Raw genomic sequence first — 21,321 nt, 5'->3', positions numbered from 1 at the left:
ACACATCTGTTCTTCTTAACTCCATGTTCTGGTTTCTAAGAAATCTATAACGACCGACTGTTCATGAGTTCCACGTATCCTGAGGTACTATAAGTTCATATTCTGGATTGTCTAAACATTGAGAGTTTGTTATATCCAATGTGACACTGTACCTAGCTTGCTAAGGAGTTTTTGATTACTAACGTGAGTTTTGGGACACCCTAATTCGCCGAGGTTCCAATCCTCTGTCCACAGTTCTGTGTGAGAACAGAAACCCTGCGACAGGGGCACCCCCGACCCTTGCTGGAGCTTCATCACACTTGCGATACAACTCCAGCAATGCGCCACCTTTACGGCACAGATACATCACGCATCTGTGCTGTTTTTGCCCCATGATGCGCCGCATTGTAAATGCAGCACACCATAGGTGACGGAACAGCGGCACAAAATGACTAACACATCCCTGGTGATGCGCCAGTCATCATAAATGTATCCCTATGCTTCTTATCTTGTTAGAGATGAACCGCCATATGTATCATCAAAGTTATTTGCATTTCCTAAATAGCGAACTTTAAGGAATAAATAGCGATTCTTTACCATTCCTAGTTTGCGATGAGCTATTTGCTAATTAGCCGAATGTAGCCCAATGAAGCCCAATGTAGCCCAAAGATGGCCGCCAGACACACAAAAAAACAAATGTAGCCCAAATATCAGCCAGATGTAGCCCAACTATAGCCCAGTGACAGAATGACCAATCAGCTTCGCAAACCTCCGTTACGCGAAGCGGAGCGCTGTTACAGATATATATCTTTTTTTGAACGTTAATTTCTCAAAATCCACTGGAGCACATATATTGAGACCTAGCAAAGGCACATCGGGCTACCAGTCCCTAATATTTTACCAAGTTTCGTGCAAATCCATTCAGCCGTTCAATTATTATTATTATTTTTTTTTTTTGCCCCGCGGGGCCCTTTTAAAACCTCCACATCAAACCTAGGGGGTCAGCGAGGATCTACTATGCCCCCTTATAGTTATTTCCCCCTTTGTTTTGACCTCCTCTTGTCTCTCGATCCTACCGAGAGACAAGATGGCGGCCGCTACGGACTGTTTGGAATGTTGACAGACGCCGGAGAACCAATCAGCTTCGCTTCACAAAGCTCCGTTGCGCGAAAAGTCCGCGAACCAGTGCGCTGCCCGGTCCGCTGTTACAGATATATATCTTTTTTTAAACGTTAATTTCTCAAAATCCACTGGAGCACATATATTGAGACCTACAAAAGGCACATCGGGCTACCAGTCCCTACAATTTTGCCAAGTTTCGTGCAAATCCATTCAGCCGTTCGGGCTAAAAGTGAGGCCAACCGCCCTATGGAAAACTCAATGTTAAAAACACGTTTTGGGACCCCCCTTTTTTCTCGGCCCCCACTGGACGAACCCCCCCCAAATTTTCAAGGGCTGCTCAGAAACAAAATGTGCCATTTTCCTGAAAATTTCAGCCAATTCCGTCCACAAACGCCTAAGTTATTAGACATAGAATTTTCAAAAAACCCATAGAGAAAAAATCCTAACTATATATACCTACTGGCGACCGCCAGTAGGTAATATATATATATATATATATATATATATATGAACCCAATCCTGTGTTCACAATCCTTTCGAAAAACAGGCACCGACTCCGTGGGATTCAAATCAAGGGTCTTTATTTGCAAGAAAAAACGATCAGATGCGTTTCGGCGGACAGTTTGCCTTGCTCACTACATCTGAGTTCACCAAGTGCATGTACAACATTTATAGTGGCTACTGATAACCCATTGGTTCATTCGAAAACGACAAAACTGACTTGTGACACAGTGATAGACATGGAAGATGATTTTGTTTGTTTGCAAAGTCATATATTGCCAAAATACCACAAAAAGTATAAAATGCATTTGTTTTCGTTTTGAATCATTTTTGGTTTTTAATTAAGTTATATAAATTATTGGTTAAATATACGTTGACTATTTTACATTAAAGTTATTGTTAATATTTTTAATAGAATGATTTAAAAACAATGTCTATTGTATTTATATTTTTTAAATTATATATATAATATATATATATATATCTTACTAAAACCAGTCATTTTTAAAAATAGAAATATTTAGCAGTTTAATATTTTAAACAAATTATATATATTGGTATAAATATGAACGTTGAATATACTTAACTTATTTCTTTTGACATTCTGTTCCACAACACTTTTGACTCAATATACTACAATGTATATAAGTAAAATATTTTTTTAGACAACATTTGTATCAGGATATTCTGTTATGTCAATATTGTTGCTCTCGATATTCTGTTGCACAGCCCGCGGAGAAACCCAAGTCCATTTCCCAGTGTGCAACAGCGTGGCTTTCCCCAAAGAAGGACCTAGTGCTTAATGTGTGACGGTGGTTGCAAGTGGCGCTCATGGGCACTCATTTTTGTGCTTTAGGACTCATTTCATCAGGGCTTGACCCTGAGCAAGAGACAAGAAAAGGCATAAAAACAAGATAGAAGTAGGAAAGGAAAAGAAAGAGAGGAAAACAGTGACATAGGGAAAGGGAAACAGCAGGGATGCAATTGACAAACAGGAGTGACATAAAAAAATGGGACGCGGAAGGTGGTGAAAGGAGGAGTCATGAGAAGGGGTGGGTGGAATTTGCGTAATCGCCTTATGCAAATCTCCGCGAACACGCAGAAATTCCGCGAACTCGCAGAATTGCTTGTTCGTGATGCTTTTTCCCTGTTCGCAATCGCTGTTTGTGTGCTCGGGGGAAATATCTTGCGAATACGCATATTGTGATCACAAACAAGTGGAACATTTTGCAAAGTCACGGAACGCAGAATTTTGGGCAATTTCGCGTTCTACGCGGAACGCGAAATTACCCAAATTCTGCAAGCGGAACAGAAATTACCGCCAAGGCCTAGTCATGAGGTGCCATCAAAACTGCACAGCACTGATACCGGTAACCCCGGCGTTCAGCAGTAGCAGCAAGTTTCTAAGAAATATTTGAGCCACTGCTCTTATTTTTCAAATTTCTTTTTTTTTTTTACAAATGTATCTTTACAGTGGGTACCCCTTAGGTTCCCTGTTCATACGGTCTGGTTACCTTGGGGAGATGTCAGTGGTCACCTGGTCATAACAAACAGTAACCTCAAACCATTAAGACTTCCAGCTCCAGTGCTTTAAGGGGGCAGTGAGAAGGCTCTTCTGGCCGACGGACCATTTGTAGGACATGAGTAATGCAAGGGTCCCACCCTAATATTGGAGTCATCATAAACTATAGGGCTCTTGAAATGGACCCAGTTGAAACCCCCAAAACAGCTGTGAAAGAAGCAGGGAGATCGAACGAGAAGCGTGCTTTCTGTCAACAGCGTAGGGATTTGGGTAGAGTGAAAAGGCTGAGGTGTAGGGATACAAAGGATGGTAGTGTTCCGCGTCCTGCCGCAGATACAGGATGGATCTGAGCAGCAGACTCTCATTGCCAGCCAGGGCCGGACTGGCCATAGCGGGCACCGGGCAATCCCCCGGTGTGCCGCACCGGTGGGGGCCGGTTTAGGGCCCCTGGGGGCCATTTTTGTTACAGGGCTGTTTTTGCAGCATAACTGCAAAATCGGCCCTGTACCAAAATCAGCCGAAAACGGCCCCGGCAAAGAGCTCGACGGCACCTCCAACACCCCCCCCTGCCCGGCCCCAGTGGGGAGGGGGGGGGGCGGTCGAGCACTTTGCCATGGCCGGTTGTGGTTCCCAGTCCGGCCCTGTTGCCAGCTGCCTTAAGACTTGGTAATAGACATGTTGAGGCAGGAAGCGTGGGTCCGTCTGCAGAATCAGCTAGATGTTTTCCTTTCTCTTAGTCCAGATAATGAGAATTGCGGTGCGAGTGCATGGCTGGGTGACTCGTGCAGTGCCAGACCGCCAGAATTACACTCATTTTAAATGACTTAGCTAAAAGATATTAATGTAATATAATATGATATAATATATAATATAATATAATGTAATATAATATAATATAGTGTAGTATATTATAATATATTATAATATAATATACTATACTATAATATTGTACAGTATTTTATAATATATTATACAATACTGTATTATAATATAATGTAATATAATATGATACAATACAATATAGTATACTATGATGTGCTGTAATATAATATATTTTATATTATAGTATAATATATTATAATATAAGATAACACAATATAATATATGATATAATATGGTATAGTATAATATAATATAATATAACGTAATATGATATAGTATAATATAATATAATATAATATAATATAATATAATATAATATAAGATAATATAGTATAATACAATATAATTGCTTTAGGACATGCTTCATCTCAGAAGTCACCTATTTATTGAACGCTCTGCAGTACCTGGGTGAGATTAGACTGTCTGTGGAGCTGAGAAAGTCCTGTCTGGATGAGGCCTCCCAGCTCTTTATCTTACTATCGCAAGGGAGCTGTAATTCCAGACTGCAAAGAAGGGCTAGCCTAGAAGGATTTAGAAGATATCCCTCTAGTTTCTCCCTGTTTTGTGGCTCAGCTCTGACGTCATCAACGATTTCAGGGTGACGGGGTTATTTGGTACTTATGAGCACTTTTCTGTGCCCTGACATGCAGTCCAATCAAGGAGTCAGCTGGCAATAAACGTCACCTCGGATAGAAAAAGAAGAAGGACTTCCGAGCCCCCAAGACCTGGGAGACTTAGGGCCTGATTCTGATGCGGGTTGGAAAGCTTCCTGACCGAATCAGTGTGGAAATGGTTTCCAACCCACTCTGATCAAGAGAGTCCGACCGACGGAGTACGATGTATCCGGATGCTTCCAGAGACGATTTGGTTGGACTCCCATTGACTTCAAAGGGAGTATATGTTCCTAACCGCATCATAATTGGGCCCTGGGTCGGGAAGACACGTTCCTGATCCGATTTGGAAGGAGTAAATGCTGTTAGGAGGCCTTCCTAACCGCATCAGAATCAGGCCCTATGTGGGAATGCTTTCCTAACCGCATCAGAATCAGGCCCCTAGCTGTAAAGCAAGGGCAACACCACAAAAAGTCAACAAAATCCACCGGGCGGGAAAAAACGAGGCTCAGGGGGGCGACGTCTGCTGACGGAGCACGACACAACAAAACACAAGAGGCAACCCTTGTCCTTCCCAAAGAGAGCCTCCAGGCTAGAAGAATGACACCGAAGGACAACCACAGCGAGAACCACATGAGCATCAGCATCATGTGACGCCATCCAGTGACGAGAAAGGCACTTTCTGATCTCACTGTCATAGAATACAAACCATGAATGCGGAAAAACTAGTATTTTTAAAACAGCATTGAAAAAGGAAGATAATGTTGTAACAAAAGAGAAGCAAACTGGAGCATATGTCAGCCAAGCTCCCTGACCTCAGGAGTATGAGCCATGTACTTGTTAGCTTGAAATACTAATGTCTCCTTCTCATCGTCGAGGCTTTCTCCAGCACTCATGTTTCTCACCCACTTCACTGTTTCCACATGTTCTGCAAGCAGCCTTTCTGGTCTGACAGTTGAAAGCCCTCTGCTCCACCAGAGATGTCACTAATGTTTGGGGGTTTCATTCCTTTTCCCACACTTGCGGGCCTATTACGATGGCGGGCGGGAAACGGGACCGACCGCCATAGGTGCCGCGGTCCCGCCATGGAAATTAGGATGCCACGGTGGCGGTGGCATCCTGCATATATTGCATTGTGGCGGGCGGTGCTGTAAGCAACACCCGCCACAATGCAATATATGCATGTTGTGCAGTTGCATGCACAACGTGGCAGGCACCGTGCAGTGCCTGCCATATTGTGCATGCAAATGGAGGGGGTACCATGGGTATCCCCCAAGTGCACCCCCAACCCCCCCAACCCCAGGGGGCCCACAACGGGCCCCCGAAAGTAAACTCTGCCTGGCTTACCATGGCGGGCTCTCCACCATGGAAAGCCCTGCACCGCTGCCCATCCTAATATGGATGGCGGTGTCTTGCAGACACCGCCACAAAATTAGAGCCCTTTTCCGCCCGGTCGCCCGTCCGACCGTAAGAAAACCAGCAGATGGTCTTTCCATCCGCCGGGTTCCCCACCGCCATCGTAATTTTACGGGTGGAATGGGAGACGGGCGGTGGTGAATGGCGGGCGGATCGCCACCGACACACGGGCGGTGGCTATCCGCCCGCCATCCAAATAGACCCCTTGATGCGTCAGTTCCTTCATTTTGGTGAAATGTTCTCAGATCTTGTCTTTTCTATTCACACTTGTTCTGTGGTGCCCCCACTTCTTCTACACTGTCCGGCATGTGCTTTACGCCTTTACCAATGTTTGCTTCCTCTGTCAGAGCTGGACTTTGGGAGAGTAACTTTTCTACACATCACCGAACCACCTGACCCCTCCTACCAGTGACAGCGCCAGATTCAAGTGCATGTTTATTTAATGCTGTTTTATATAGCGCAAACTTTACCCAAAGGTGTCAGCGTTAGGTTAGAACAGGAGTAAAATACATATTTACCAGGTTGACCTCATTTGGGTGCTAGATGGCCGTAATGGTCAAGAAGTGGGTTGAATAATTCCAGGAAGTGCCTTTGGAAGAGGAGAGTTTTAAGATCTGTTTTGAAGGTCCGGATAGAGGTGGTGGTTCGAAGGGATGGAGGGAGTGAGTTCCAGATTCTGGTCGCATTACAGAGAGGATTGAGACATGAATCTTTCCCTTTTGAAGGTAGGAGGTTGGAGCAGTAAGTGTTCGGCATTGAGTGAAGGTCTAGAGCCTCCTGAGATTTAGAGTGTATTAGCCTGATAGCGTGGGATGGAGGTGTCACGCCTTTGTGGGTGATGCGGGCAGTCTTGTAAATTGACCTTACTTCAATAGGAATAGACAGCAGTATGGGTGTGATGTCTTCATTTCTTTTAGCCCCATGTACGAAGAGAGCTGCTGATTGGAGGATGGATTTTAGAGGGCAGAGGTGGGATTTGGGGAGGCCAGCATGGAGAAAGTTGCAGTAGTCCAATCTGGAAAGACGTGGTAGCTCTCACAACCCTGTAGTACAAACAGTCACTTTTTATGTTTTTTCCCAGAACATTTCCATATAATTTATGCTTCTCAAGAAGAATATTTTTCTCCCAAATGTTCTTGTAGTTTTTATAACACAGATTGAAAATGTCTGGTTGTTTGTCATCTCTGATGCCGCTCCCTTCTGTTAGTTGTGGTAGCTTTTGTAAACTCTTCTTCCTTCAATACCCAAATAATGCAGCAACATTTGTTTGTGTTTGGGTGAACCATTACCTTCCCCAACCAGAGATACATAGGATTGAAACAGTTGTACCCACTGCTTGCAGGGTGACATCACTTCCCCTGTATCACTGAAGACGGGAGGGTATGAGAACTTACTGAAAGCTGCCTCAAGAGATGAGTGTTCCTTAGCTAAGAAGGGGTCTATGCAGAGATGGATGCTCTAGTTTGCTTACATTGATCAGCAAGGATAACACAGAAAGTAGGGGAAAGTGCTCTCTTCTGGACTCTACACCATAGACAGGAAGTGTGGGGGAGGGGTTTAAGACTTGCAGTGTAGAACGGTGTGAAGATCCTTGGGTCTTCTGTGCTCCAGAGCCTGGAGAGTGGTCAGGAGCCCGTGTACGGAACAGACGTTGCAGGAAGTGCAGGATGTGCACAGATGCTGGAAGCACGCGCTCCCCACACAGAAGACGTGAAGGCAGATACGAATGTCCGCAGCGGGCCTGGACATCCTGCAGAGTCGCAACATGGTGGTTCCACAGACCCCAGAGGTCCACGAGCCTGGAGGATCGCTGGAGCAGACCCTGAGGTCAAGACGCAGCAGGTCATAGCACTGCACAGAGTACCGCTGAGGAAGAGCATGGAAGCAAGACGAGGGCGCTGGTCAGGAGCATCTCCTCGGATGTGCAGTCAGGCACTTAACAGACCTCCACCAGTGCGGGCCCCTTGTACACATCAGAGGAGGTGAGACAGCTGCTGGTAGGACCTGTTCAGGTAACTAAGTCCTTGTAGAAATCAGAGGAGGTGAAACAATTGCTGGTAACATCTGTCAAGGTAACTCACTCCGTGTACAAATCAGAGGAGGTGAGAAAATTGCTTGTACCACCTGCTCAGAAGATATTATTGTTGCACAAGTACCAAGGCAATCTGAGAGCAGAAGGTACCTCGGAGGCTATGAGGAAGTACTAGGCCTGGGTGGTAAATTCCGTTCCGCTCATGGAATTTGGGTAATTTTGCATTCCACGGAGAACGCGGTATTGCCAAACATTCTGCAATCCGTGGCTTCATGGAATTTTTTGCTTGTTCGCGCTTTCAAAATGCTTGTTTGCGAGATATTTCTACCTGAGCACGCAAACAGCGTTCGTGAACAGGAAAAAAGCATCGCTAACAGGCGGGACAAGCAATTCTGTGTGTTCACTGAACTTTTGAGTGCTCGCTGAGATTTTTTACCGTTTTGCCGAATTTGCATAGCACGACTATGCAAATTCCCTCCTCCCCTAGGAAGTACACAAGGCTAGTGATGAAGAGCATCTGCCCCCTGCGCATCCAGAAGACTCGTTCCCATCTTAAATTCAAAGTGCAGGGCTGAAGTAGGTGTGGATATAAGATTTACTCCTCTACTGCTCCTCACTAGGGCCTGTCATGACTGAGAACCTAATGTGCAGGAATAGAAGATACAAGGTCCAACAAATAACTGCTGAAATCAGAACAAACAGAAATACATAAATGCACAAAGATGCAAGTGAGCCAGGGCCATCCTGACAGCACCGTGCCATGTTTCAGCACATATTCCATCTGCTTACATAGAAACTTGAGGAAGGGTGATCGCGAATCCCACTAGAGGAAAGAAAGAATCCACAACACTCCTTCATCCGAAGAAGGAAACTAGAAGGTCCCCAGACCGTAGTTAGACCTGTGAGGATGGAGGCATCTGGCTGAGCAATAGAGGAGAAGAGTTCCCTCGAAGGAGGCGCCAGAGAAAGAGGGACCAGCCTCCACCGCCCTTGTCTTTGGCTTCCTTCTCAGTGTTTGTAACAGCACTGACCACCACTTTCAGCGAATGCCTCAAAGACATGGATTGCAATGGGTAAAAACTGTAAAGTCGCAACGGTAAGAAGAAGAGTTCAGGTAGACGGTAATGTCGATCAGTAGCAGCGCCCCCCCCAGCGCCTTGAGACCCTCACAGGTTTGTAGTGCGCTTTACAAATGTAATGATTGATTGATTGATTGGTCATTGCCGCCTGCTCAGTTAGGTAAGGCCTTCATGACTCGATAAGCTACTGTCATCCAGCCTGACCATCCAGAGCGGGTTCAACCATCCTCTGGGCCTCTCGAAAGGAAACAACCACAGAAGACAGACACCCCATCACTTCATGGGTCATGAGAGGAAGGAGGACAACATATCTTGAAAAAGCAGGAGCTGCAATAATCACATGACAGCTGACTCAAGAGAGCCGGTCCAGGAAGAGGTAAGTCCCTGAGGGCAGGTGATCCTTCTGAGAGTCTTGGAAGGCAAGGGCGTGGCTCCTATGTCCAACAAGTAAGGTGAGAAGATGCCCATCAAGCAAATCCAGCGTCTCCTGAAACAAAAGTAGCTATACCAAAGGGGATGATGGACGGAGCGTTTGAGCGAATCAAGCACTCGCCCCCAGTCAACTGATCTGGGTTTAATCCATCACCGTTCTATAGCCCACTCCGCCATCTCAGACATGTCCATATGCAAATCAGTCTGACTCTGTGCCTCATGGGAACAGTCCAGCCTGAACTGCCAAGCCATGTCTTCCCTGGACCGGAAACAAGCATCCTGGGACCAGTTTCTGGCTATTCAGCCATCATCAGACAGGCTAGCTTGAATCCAGTGGCAAAGTGAGTAGGGCAGATACAGTCCACAAAATTACCCTGATTTCTATTTTTCAAGACAGAGCCTTCTACCCCTGATCAGCAGCATGTAAACATGGAGGCTACACCACTCTGCAGGCACCAGATCATCTCTGACCATGGACGTCATCGCGAGGCTCCATATAGTTGCCATAGGCATTCTTACCGAAATGCTCTTGCTGTTATTCTCCAATATATACGCTTTGAAAACAGCCCTGGACTTGTCATTCATGAAGGTTTGTCAAACACTCAACACATGAGAGAGCACAACAGCAGCAGGTCCCCAAACATAAATATTAAAGACAGAAAGTGGCTTCATCTGAAGGGTACCTGAAAAGGCACTCCATGAATAAATGGGGCATCCCCAAGGCTTACAGACAATCTTTCTCATCAGCATCCAGTGCAGGGTTATATAGAAGACAACATTTCAACAGCACGGGTAGACCTTCCCTGGAGCTCCCACAGCCTGTGGGTGGCAGAGGGCTGCCTTTTCTGCCCTGGTGCCCACACACCCTCCTGCTGCCAGCAGAGTAGTTGCCCTTCCTTGCCATCTGCACATTTCTTTCACCAGGACCAGGTCCTGACCCCAAACCAGTCTTTCAATGGCACTGTGTCTGTCCCTACATATGTGATGCTCTGGACCTGCTCACGTTGAACGTTCAGGGTATTTTTTTCTCGTGTAATGCAGCATGCATTATCTGGTGTAATGTATTATCCAAGTTACCTCTGGTCCAAACCAAGCCTGCTAAGGTCCCCATATTGTTCACATTTGTGTAAGCATCCCAGAACTTTAAACATGGGGGTTTCAGCAATCATGCATCTATTTATTGCACAAAGTCACCCACCCAGGCATCCAGGTCCACAGCCCTTGAAGACTATGCTATGGCTGGTTGAGTGAGTGAGGACAAAGTCTGAATATAGAAGACATTTCATGGAACAGTAGCATCTTTGCCTTCTACAATGTGCCATAGAGGCCATTCCTGTTTAAGTGGGACTGATCAACCAAGGACTTTTGATAGAGACCTAGAAATATTGGTCTAGCATGTCTGAACAAATGAACACCAGGGGCTAGATGCAGGTAATTTAGATTTCCCGATTAGAAAATACCAAATTTTACTGATTCGTTATTTTTTTCGAATCGGTAAATGCAATGTAGGTAATTATTCGGTAAAAAATACCGAATCGGTAAGATTCGGTATTTGAATCGGTAATTACCGATTCGGTAAATACCGAAAAATTCAAGGGTGGCAGGGTGTCACTTTGACACCCTGCTGCACCTCTGATTAGTGCTGGTGTTCACATGTGGCATACATACATGCCCTAAGGGCATGTATGTCTGTTACATGGCACAGGTGTAAATGCACATTTATGCATTTACATAGGAATTCCTTATTTACCACCAACTTCTAGTTGGTGGTAAATAACGAATCCTAAAATGGGAAAAGCACTCATTTGAGTGCTCCCTACATTTCAGATTCGGTAATTTACCGATTCGGTATTTTTAAGAATCTGTAATTTACCGAATTCTTAAATACCGATTCGGTAAATTACTGAATCTGAAATGTAGCCACCTACATATGAAAAGCCTAATTCCGGTCGGTAACGGCCGAAATTCGTTTATTTCAGTTGTTACCGACCGGAATTAGGCTTCCTACATCTGGCCCCAGATTGTGTGAGGAAAAGATGTATCCAGTGATCAGTCCCAGGGGCATAATAAGGACTTCCTCTGCATTTACCACATTTTGTTCCAGATGTAATATGTGTTGTAACTACGGTCAATGTTCACCCCATTCCCTGTTTCCCCTTTCACCCCTCCCTCCTCCTTCCTTGCATGTTGGTACATTCCATTCTGACAGCCAGGCGCCCGCTCTGGAATGTTGACAGAGCGGACCGGCGTCCTGGTTAACAAGCTGACGGCTTTCTGATGTGAGTTACTAACTAATAAAGAAACATAATTAGACCCTTGTGTCCCTCATCACTACATTTCTTGGCGACGAGGAGAAGGAAACTGGGCCAGGGACAGTCATTGCCGTTTCCCTGGAATTGATTTATGCTTGTTGACGGAGGAAGTTAAACGTAGCCGGTGAAACTAAGGATGAAGCGAGTGACCGATGCTGGGTGTCACCAACTGCTGTTTAAGCCTCACAAGTAAGGAGGTTAGGAATGACATTTGCGAGGAAATAACTTTGAAGGGTTGGTTACATTATCGGTTGCCAGGTCGGGCATCGCGTTGCCTGTGAACGAAACTTAAGCGTCAGGGGTGGTGTGTCATCGTTCATACTGGTGTGCCGGGTCGGGCACATACCGCGAACTTGAAGGGAGAGCTCAAGTCATGCAGCTTCACTGAAACCAGCTAATTTTCAAGTTGTTTGAGGGGCGATTAGCGGAACCATCTTTACTGCGTTCCTGCTGTGAGGCGCCCTGTATTCATCACCGGGAATTGTTCTCCGGCGCATTCAAACTACCGACGCTCTTGGGGGAATCCTCGGCTTTACAGGAAGCTTTCAAGCGCGCATTAACCAACGGCGCTGCCTGAAACATAGCGCGAGGCAGAGCGCTTACTGAAACATAGCGCGAGGCATAGCCCTTACCGGTATCTTCGCTCAGGGATATGTGGTGACTCAGTGGACTCTTGTTCGTCTCTCGCTCTCATGTGGGAACTTGGAAGGGCAGTGTTGTGGAGTTGAGAGAGGCAGCAGCTATTGGAGTGCACGCCCGTATACCTCAGCTCCAGAGCGGCCTCTTCCTGACAGGGATTATTTCGAGGGGAAGCTTCGCTACAGGAAGTTCCCGCCAGTTGGAGGGAAAGCAGGCAACCTCATTGGACTAAACTTATCGACCTTGGAAGCAGAAAGAGGACTGCATAAACCTCTGTGTTAATTGCATTCCCCCCAGTGTACACATTTTCAGTGGCAATATATAGGAAAGTGTGGTTTTTTCTTATGTTTTTAGGCGGAAACAAGTGTGTTATTCAGCTTAGAAACACAGCAACAAGTGGCATAGAGTCATTTTCACGTTTTTAGTGTATTGTTGTTTGTTTTTTCTTCATTGAGAAAAGTTAGAAATACAAGTATTTTGAGAACTTTATGGCAATGGCAGGAGCAGGAATGAGCCAACCCCCACCTTTTCTTAATGAATTAGGAGAACCAGTAATCCCTTGGAGAAGGTGGGAAGGTATCTTCAAATCTTACTTAATAGCAATTGGAGGCAGCAACTACACTAATATACGCAAACAACACATATTGCTACATAATTTGGGCACACATGGGAGGAAAATATATGAAGATATAACTGGGAGATTTATTGAGGATGAGCAAGAGGAAGTGGAGGAAGGTGTCAATGTATATGAAAGTACGCTAAGAGAATTAGCGGCTCATTTTAAGGAGAAGATAAATGTGGTTATGGAAAGACATAAGTTTTTTAAGAGAGTTCAGAAGAGGGAGGAGAAAGTGAGTAATTATATAGCTGTGTTGAGAGGTTTGTCAGCCACATGTGAGTTTGGTCAACTCACAGACTCTCTAATAAGAGACCAGTTGGTGAGGTGCACCAATGAAACCAAGATACAAGAGGAATTACTTACCAAGAACCCCAATCTTGAGGAAGCAATAAACATAGCTAAAGGTTTAGAGCACACAGCACGTTGCATGAAGGAAATGAGAGTTACAGAGGGTACAAACAGAGAGAGCAAAGTTAGTACTGAGGGTGAAACGGTTTGTAAAGTAGGGGACAAGAGTAAAGAGGTTAATCGAAGCAAGCCCAGTACCACAGTGTGTTATAAATGTGGCAGTCCAAATCATTTGGCAAATAACTGGAAGTGTCCTGCAAGGAATGTACAGTGCAGAAAGTGCAACAGGTGGGGGCATTTTTCCAAAGTATGTAAGGCACCTGGCAGAGCAGTGCATGTTATCGAGGAGACACCCCAGGAAGAGGGAAGAGAAAAATCGTACATTTTTCAGGTGGGGGATGAGGAAGATAATAATGATGATGTTTACCCCAAATGTGATGTCTTACTTGACGGAGTGATGTTTAGTATGTATGCTGATTCGTGCTCCCCTTATACTTTAGTGGATAAGAAAGTGTTTGAAGATAAGTTTGCTAATCATCCTGTAAAATTGTTGCCACCAGACATTAGTCCCAAAGGTTACAACAAAGGGAAGATCTCCCTTGAGGGAATGGTAACCATGAGAATCTCATTTAAAGATAGGCACGCAGTAGGAAAGGTGTATGTTTCCACGAGAGGCTCGACCCTATTGAGCTGGAAACATCAGAGGCAGTTGGGAATCATACTTGATCCAAACAACAAAGAGCAGGTATTGTTAATTGACCCAGAAGGTATATCAGAGAATCTCACTAATGAGTTTAAGGAAGTGTTCAGTGATGGATTGGGGGTATTTAAGAATTACATGCATAAGATTGTGCTAAAGGAGGGGGCGGTGCCTGTAGTGCACAAGACCAGGTCTATACCTTTGCGCATGAGAGACCCTCTCCAGCAGGAGCTTCTGAGGCTGGTTAAGGAGGGAGTCATCACAGAAATTGAGAGTTCAGCCTGGTTGGCCCCGATTGTCATCATGGCCAAAGATAAAGGGAACAGCATAAGACTCTGTGTAGACCTGAGGGACCTCAATGCGAATATTCTTGTGGACAGGTTCCCTCTTCCCAGGATAGGGGAAATGCTAAGCACGATCAGGGGTGCCAAGTATTTTAGCGTGCTTGACCTATCCTCCGCCTATTACCAAATCAAGCTTCACCCGGACTCCCAGATACTGACAGCGTTCACCACCCCATTTGGAAATTTCAAGTTTCAGAGAATGCCTTTCGGATTGGCATCGGCAGCTGCTGCTTTCCAAAGAGTCATGCAACATGTGTTAAAAGACTGTAGGAACACCATCTGTTTCCAGGATGACATCCTGATTTTTGGAGGTTGCGAAGAGGAACACAATGAAATGGCTAGAAGAGTGTTGGAAAAGTTGAAAGAGGTGGGCTTCACCACGAAGCCTTCAAAATGCAAACTAGGAGTAAGTTCGGTGGATTACCTGGGACACACTCTATCTGAAGATGGCATCAAACCCAAACATGACTTAGTGAAGGCAGTGGAGGATGCTCCCATTCCCAAGAGCAAAGAGGACATACTGTCCTTCCTAGGTCTTGCAGAATACATGGCTAAATTTATTAAGGATTTTGCTATGGTGTCGCAACCATTAAGAGACTTGATAAAGAAGGACAGTGTTTTTGAATGGGGAAAAGACCAGGAGGTGTCCATGAAGAGCATAAAGAAGGCTATCATTGAAGCCCCGTATATAGGGAAGTTTGATCCCAATGGTGTAACCATCATATCTACGGACGCCAGCAACAAAGGCATAGGGGCAACGCTTGCACAGAGAGAGGGCAACCAGATGAACGTGGTAGCCTTCGCATCAAGAACCCTCACAGTATCGGAGAAGAATTACTCCACCATAGAGAAAGAGGCCCTAGCTGTCTATTGGGCCATCTGTCACTACAAGTTTTTCATTTGGGGTATTCCGTTTGAAGTGCAAACCGACCATAAACCCCTGGTCTCACTGTTCACCAAGAAGGATATGGAAAGCATGACACCTAGGATAGCTAAATGGGCAGTGGGACTACAAGCTTACAACTTCAAGGTCTCCTATATACCTGGACAACAAAATAGAGTTGCTGACTTCCTATCAAGAGCACCTGCAGACGGAGAGGAGGTTGAGGAAATGAAGAGTAGCTCGATCTTGGAAGTGGACTAGCGGCAGTGGAAAAAGCGTCATGGGAAACCCAGATGGAACGAGGTGATGTCATGAAGAAGGTGAAGAGGTATATACTATCTGGATGGCCCAAGAAATGCAAAGACATGGAGACAGAGATCCAGCCGTATTGGAACGTGAGGGAGGATCTATCTGTGGAAGGTGACCTAATACTGAAATCAGGGAAAGTGGTCCCACCAGAAGCATTAAGAAGTAAGGTAGTGGAGCTGGCTCACGAGGGACATCTAGGCAGAAGCTTGTGCAAAGCCAGACTTCGTGCTGACTACTGGTTTCCTACCATGGACAGAGAAATGGAGGACAAGGTGCGTGACTGTTATGCGTGTGCCCTGAGTGACAAATCCAAGATCACGAGGAGGGCACCTTTGTCACCAGTTGAAGTTCCGGAGGTTCCTTGGAGCAAGTTAGGCTTCGACATAGCGGGTCCTATCCATGGCAAAGGGCCTCAAGACAAGTACTTATTGGTCCTAGTTGACTACTTTTCAAGCTGGATTACCTGCAAGACTGTTCACAATGTGAGCACCAAAGTCATAGTGGGTTTCTTGAAAGAGGTGTTCACACTAGAAGGCATACCCTCAACACTGGTGACAGACAATGGCGTACAACTGATCTCAGAAGAGATGAAGGACTTCCTCAAAGACTGTTCGGTGACCCATGTTCGCACGCCGCTGTATTGTCCCAAAGCAAATGGGAAAGTGGAAAGAGTGAATCGTATGCTGAAAGAGTGCATACAATTGGCCAACCAAGCAGGGGAAAACATTGAGGAAGCCATAAGGGACATGTTGTGGGCATACCACACCACACCGAAGTCCACTACAGGATGCACACCCTTTGAGTTGTTGAGGGGAAGAAAAGCTGGCACGAAACTCACACCCAGTTGGATGGGGAGAAAACAAATAAAGGAGACCGATCACAAAGAGATCAAGAGGAGAATTGTAGACAGTCAGCAGAAATACAAGGAATGGTACGATAAGAAGTGGGGGGTGAAGGAGAGAGAATTTCAGGAAGGACAAGGAGTTTATGTAAAGAAACCAGAGAGACTGTGGAGTGGAGGCAACAAGTTCTTTGCTCCCAAGACCATCCAGCAACCAAATAGAAACTCTGTGGTGGTGGATGATGGTAGACTGTGGAGTCATGATCGAGTGGTTCCAGCAGAAAGGGGAGAGCCCAGGACAGTAATGAGAAGAGGGGGAGGTGATGACATCAGGAAAAACATCAGATTAGACAGAAGGAGTGACAGATTTAGGACCTCTCCCCAGTGGCACAAACAGTACATAATGAGATAGACACTAGTACTTAGGTCATAGGAGCACAGGATCCCCACCATTATATACCCAGCATTTTTCAGTTATTTCCCTTAAGGAGGACGATGTGTTGTAACTACGGTCAATGTTCACCCCATTCCCTGTTTCCCCTTTCACCCCTCCCTCCTCCTTCCTTGCATGTTGGTACATTCCATTCTGACAGCCAGGCGCCCGCTCTGGAATGTTGACAGAGCGGACCGGCGTCCTGGTTAACAAGCTGACGGCTTTCTGATGTGAGTTACTAACTAATAAAGAAACATAATTAGACCCTTGTGTCCCTCATCACTACAATATGTTTTTTCATAACAGATTTCATAAAGTTTCCATGGCACATGCTGGCCGGAGCCCAGTGCATACATTATAGATACATTTCGGATTAGAAAGTACCAAACAATTTTGAGCATCAAACTGGCCTGCAGAACACTAGGCCTGATCAATGCAATTTGACACAGATTACCACAAAATTGGATCAATCAATAGCAAATTGTCAAAGCCATATTCCTTGAAGACTTAAGCGTCCCCCAACCCTCTTCAGGGAGGGTGCCTGCCTATGCACCCCATGCACGAAAAGGAAAATTCACTTTATTAAATTGATCTAATTATGTTATTGTAAATTAAATGTACACATAGATCCAAGTGGAAAGAACGAGGCTCAGAGTAAAGTACAAGGTAAAATTCTGAATTCTATGCTACCCCTAGAAGCAAATTGTGATTTCCTGACCATCAGAGGGATCGTCTGTTAAAACATGAAGCAATGTTGGAGGATAGGATGTCCCCAGGAAACTGTCCCTTCTTTACTTAAACACCTGTTTCTTTCTATCACACAGTGTATCAGTTACAACAAGAGGCGCCACGCCCTAGACGGACCATCTGCCCACACATGGTGAGCCCTGTTAATCTTAATTTATTGACAAATTGATTTGATCTATACTATTAGTATCAAGTAATTGTGCCAGTGCTCTGTTCAACCTAAGGTGGTGCAATTTCAAACTCAACGAGCAACGCTACAAAGTTCATGGTTATGTGGAACCACAGCTAGTATGTTGTTTGGGTTTTTCTTATTTTGATTATTGTTTATATTATTGTTTTTGTTCTAATTATGTTGTTGTTCCTGCAGGTAATAACTTATATTTGCTATATTAATTCCCATAGTTTTGCTGTTTTGTACCACTATAAATAATAGTGTTTCTATCACCTGACACAGCTGTTCTCACACTGTTTCCGGTGCGTGTTGAAGGTTGGATGGCGTAGCCTCAGATGGAGTTTCTCGTACATCATCTCGAGGCTCAGATGTTCTAGTATCAGAGGGAGCCTCATGTGAAGGCCTGTGTACATGGCAAGGGATGGTGTGGTACCCACAGACAGCCTTATGTGAAGCATCATGACAAAAGGTTTAGCCCCAGGTGGAGACTCATCTATATCATGAGGATGGTGACACACAATGAGGAGCAACTAAACAAAACAAAACAATATGGGCCCGATTCACAGAACTAACTTAAGACAAAATCCTAAACTTACTATCATTTTGGTATTCACTGAAGGCACTTACTCATTTTGGTATTCACAGAAGGCACTTACTCATTTCGGTATTCACAGAAGTTAGGAGTCCTAACTTTAGGACTCCTAAATGCCATCTGTGAATACCGAAAGTCTTAAAGTTGGGATTTCTCTCAGTTTAGGAGTCCTAAAGTTAGGACTCCTAACTTCTGTGAATACCGAAATGAGTAAGTGCCTTCTGTGAATACCAAAATGAGTAAGTGCCTTCAGTGAATACCAAAATGATAGTAAGTTTAGGATTTTGTCTTAAGTTAATTCTGTGAATCGGACCCTTTATCATTAATTAAGCATTGCAGCCTTTCAGGAATATGCATTACTGTCAGCATTAGCAACTCCCCGTGAAGAGAAACGCATCAATATCCTTGTTGGGATTGCCGCGTTCCTGCCAAGCATATTAGGAGTTTCCTCTATCCCTGGCAGAGAAGAAACAAAGCTGTGCTGCCCATTTTTAGAGGCACCACCATGGGAATGCCACCACCAAACTTGTAATCAGGCCCTAAATGTTTCAATCATGCACCTGTGTCTGTATCTTTCTTCTCAACCAGTAGGTCAGGAGTGATTGGTAATGAAAGAGAATCCCAGGGTGGTCGTCTTTTTCTAGACCCTGCAAACTTAGGGTCTGTGCCTTGGATAATTTCTATTGGGGGCGCTGTCTTCCTCCTGCAGCCCGCCCACTCTCTTTGTAGCAATGGTGGTGCCCCTGCCGTCCACTAAATTCCCGGAACTTTGGGCTGAGCAAAGGTCCCCATTGCATTATGGGATGCTTCCTTGCCGGGAAGTGTGAATATTAATGAGCAAGTCACCGGCATTATTTTCTTCCATGCAGCTTTTTTTTCACACCTTACCAGGTTTCATTTCTGGTTCTGTTGGGGGCAGACCAGGGAGCGCCCCACTGGCTGCCCCGGCCGGCACCCCGTGGGGGCAGCCCAGGGAGTGCACCACTGGCTGCCCCATCTGGCAACCCCTGGGGCAGCATCTTTTCTGCTGCCGCGGGAGCCGGCAGCTCTTCTTTGGTGGTGGCTGCCTGCTCCGCCACACAGAGACACGGGGAGTGGGGCAGGCACACCACTGCTGGGGGAAGCACAGTACACCCCCCTGCACTACCCTGCATACCAGGCCCCTTCTCCTCCTCTTATGGAAGTACACCAGCTCTCCCCCTGTTACCCCTCACATTGTGGGCCTGGATTTGGGGTCCAAGCCCCCTTTCCAAGCTTCTATGGTTGGGGGGGTGAAACTACACTCCCAATCCTCCCCTTTGGGGTGGGGGCCTGGAGATGGGGTCCCTCTCCCCCTGTTAATAAAAACAGCTGGGGGTTGGGATCCCCAAGCCTCTGGAACTCTGCAGCCCCATGCAACCCCCGCCCAGAATTAACACTTGCAAATAGTCCTTGCACAGTCACCTGGTCCACGGCCCACCCCGGGTTTTCTTCAGCCTCTGGAGCAAAGCTCCTTGTGCTCAACACACTCTATGTCCTTGTTGGGGTGTCAAAGATAAAGCCCTTTTCCCTTGGATATCTCCGGTCCTGTTGGGACATTTTCCCTGACCGTGGGCCCATTTTGCTCATGGTGGCAATTGTATTGTATTGTATTGTATGGCACACTTATAAAGCGCAGCTGTCACCCGACGGGTATCCTGGCGCTGTGATCTTTCATGGCCTGAACACAAGAAACATTACATTAACCGTCAGCTACAGTGTCCTTGGAAACAGGTGAGTTTTTAATCCCTTTTTAAAAGAAGAGAGGTCTCCCAGGCTCCGAAGGGACAGTGGCAGCGCATTCCACAGCCTGGATGCAGCGTAACCAAAGGAACGGCCACCCATCCGAATCCTCCGGATCTTGGGGACTGCCACTAAATGAGCCGCAGCCGAATGAAGAGGTCTGGTGGGGGTATACCAGAAGAACAGTTCCCGCAGAGAAATCGGTCCCTGGCCATGAAGAGCCCGAAAGACCAGACACAGAGCTTTGAATTCGACGCGCTGGGAAATGGGCAGCCAATGGAGATCTTTAAGTGCCGCTGAAGAGGAATCAAGGCACCGACGAGAAAGCGCCAGTTTTGCCGCAAAATTCTGAACCCGCTGCAGTTTGCCCAACAGGATGATAGGGGGCCCCAGAAGCAGTGCATTGCAGTAATCAAGTCTGCTCAAGATGATACTCCGCACCACTTCTGGTCTGGCATGGTTCGGGAGCAGTGGGAGGATCTTCCGCAAAGAGCGCAACAGCGCCATGCAGATGGACACTGTTTTATTTACAAAACCATCCAGTTGTAGATTGGATTCCATCATCACTCCCAGATTGCGAACCGAGTCTGCTGCTGATACCATGCCCTGAAAGGATAGGGGCCAGAAATCTTGCGGGAGTGGACGTGGAATACGATCTGCTGAGCAGTGGAGCACCTCGGTTTTAGAACTATTGAACTGCAAGGAGTTGTTACCCAGCCATTCCGCCGTGCTGACCATACAATGATGGAAGGTCTCCAGCGACACTGCATCCTTACCCTCAAAAGAGAAGATAAGTTGAGTGTCGGAGGTAAAGGTTAAAAAGGATGGGACTGACGGCCGAGCCCTGGGGTACGCCCTGCTCAACCCTTTTGATGGAAGACTTAAAGGGAGGCAGGGCAACCACCTGATGTCTATTGGCAAGGTACGAAACCAGCCAGTCTAGGGCCCGGCCCGCCAACCCAGCCTCTTCCAGTCTCCTGATCAGGATGCCATCGCTGACCATATCAAACGCTGCCGACATGTCGAGAGCACTAAAAATGCTGCT

General features: G+C 46.0%; 1 protein-coding gene across 2 annotated transcripts in view; it reads left to right on the top strand.

Moving 5' to 3' along the window:
- CHN2 (chimerin 2) overlaps positions 1-21,321 on the top strand; it is a 601,556-nt gene that overhangs the window by 272,086 nt on the left and 308,149 nt on the right. For both annotated transcript variants that reach the window (XM_078664041.1, XM_078664042.1), the window contains exon 3: positions 17,829-17,884. In XM_078664041.1, the coding sequence (XP_078520167.1) occupies positions 17,829-17,884 (56 nt within the window). The remainder of the gene's footprint in view (positions 1-17,828; positions 17,885-21,321) is intronic.

Source organism: Lissotriton helveticus, chromosome 10, assembly GCF_964261635.1.
Source record: "Lissotriton helveticus chromosome 10, aLisHel1.1, whole genome shotgun sequence".
NCBI lineage: Eukaryota > Metazoa > Chordata > Amphibia > Caudata > Salamandridae > Lissotriton > Lissotriton helveticus.
The sequence above is the reverse complement of the archived record's forward strand: the minus strand, read 5'-3'. Positions and strand labels throughout refer to the sequence as shown.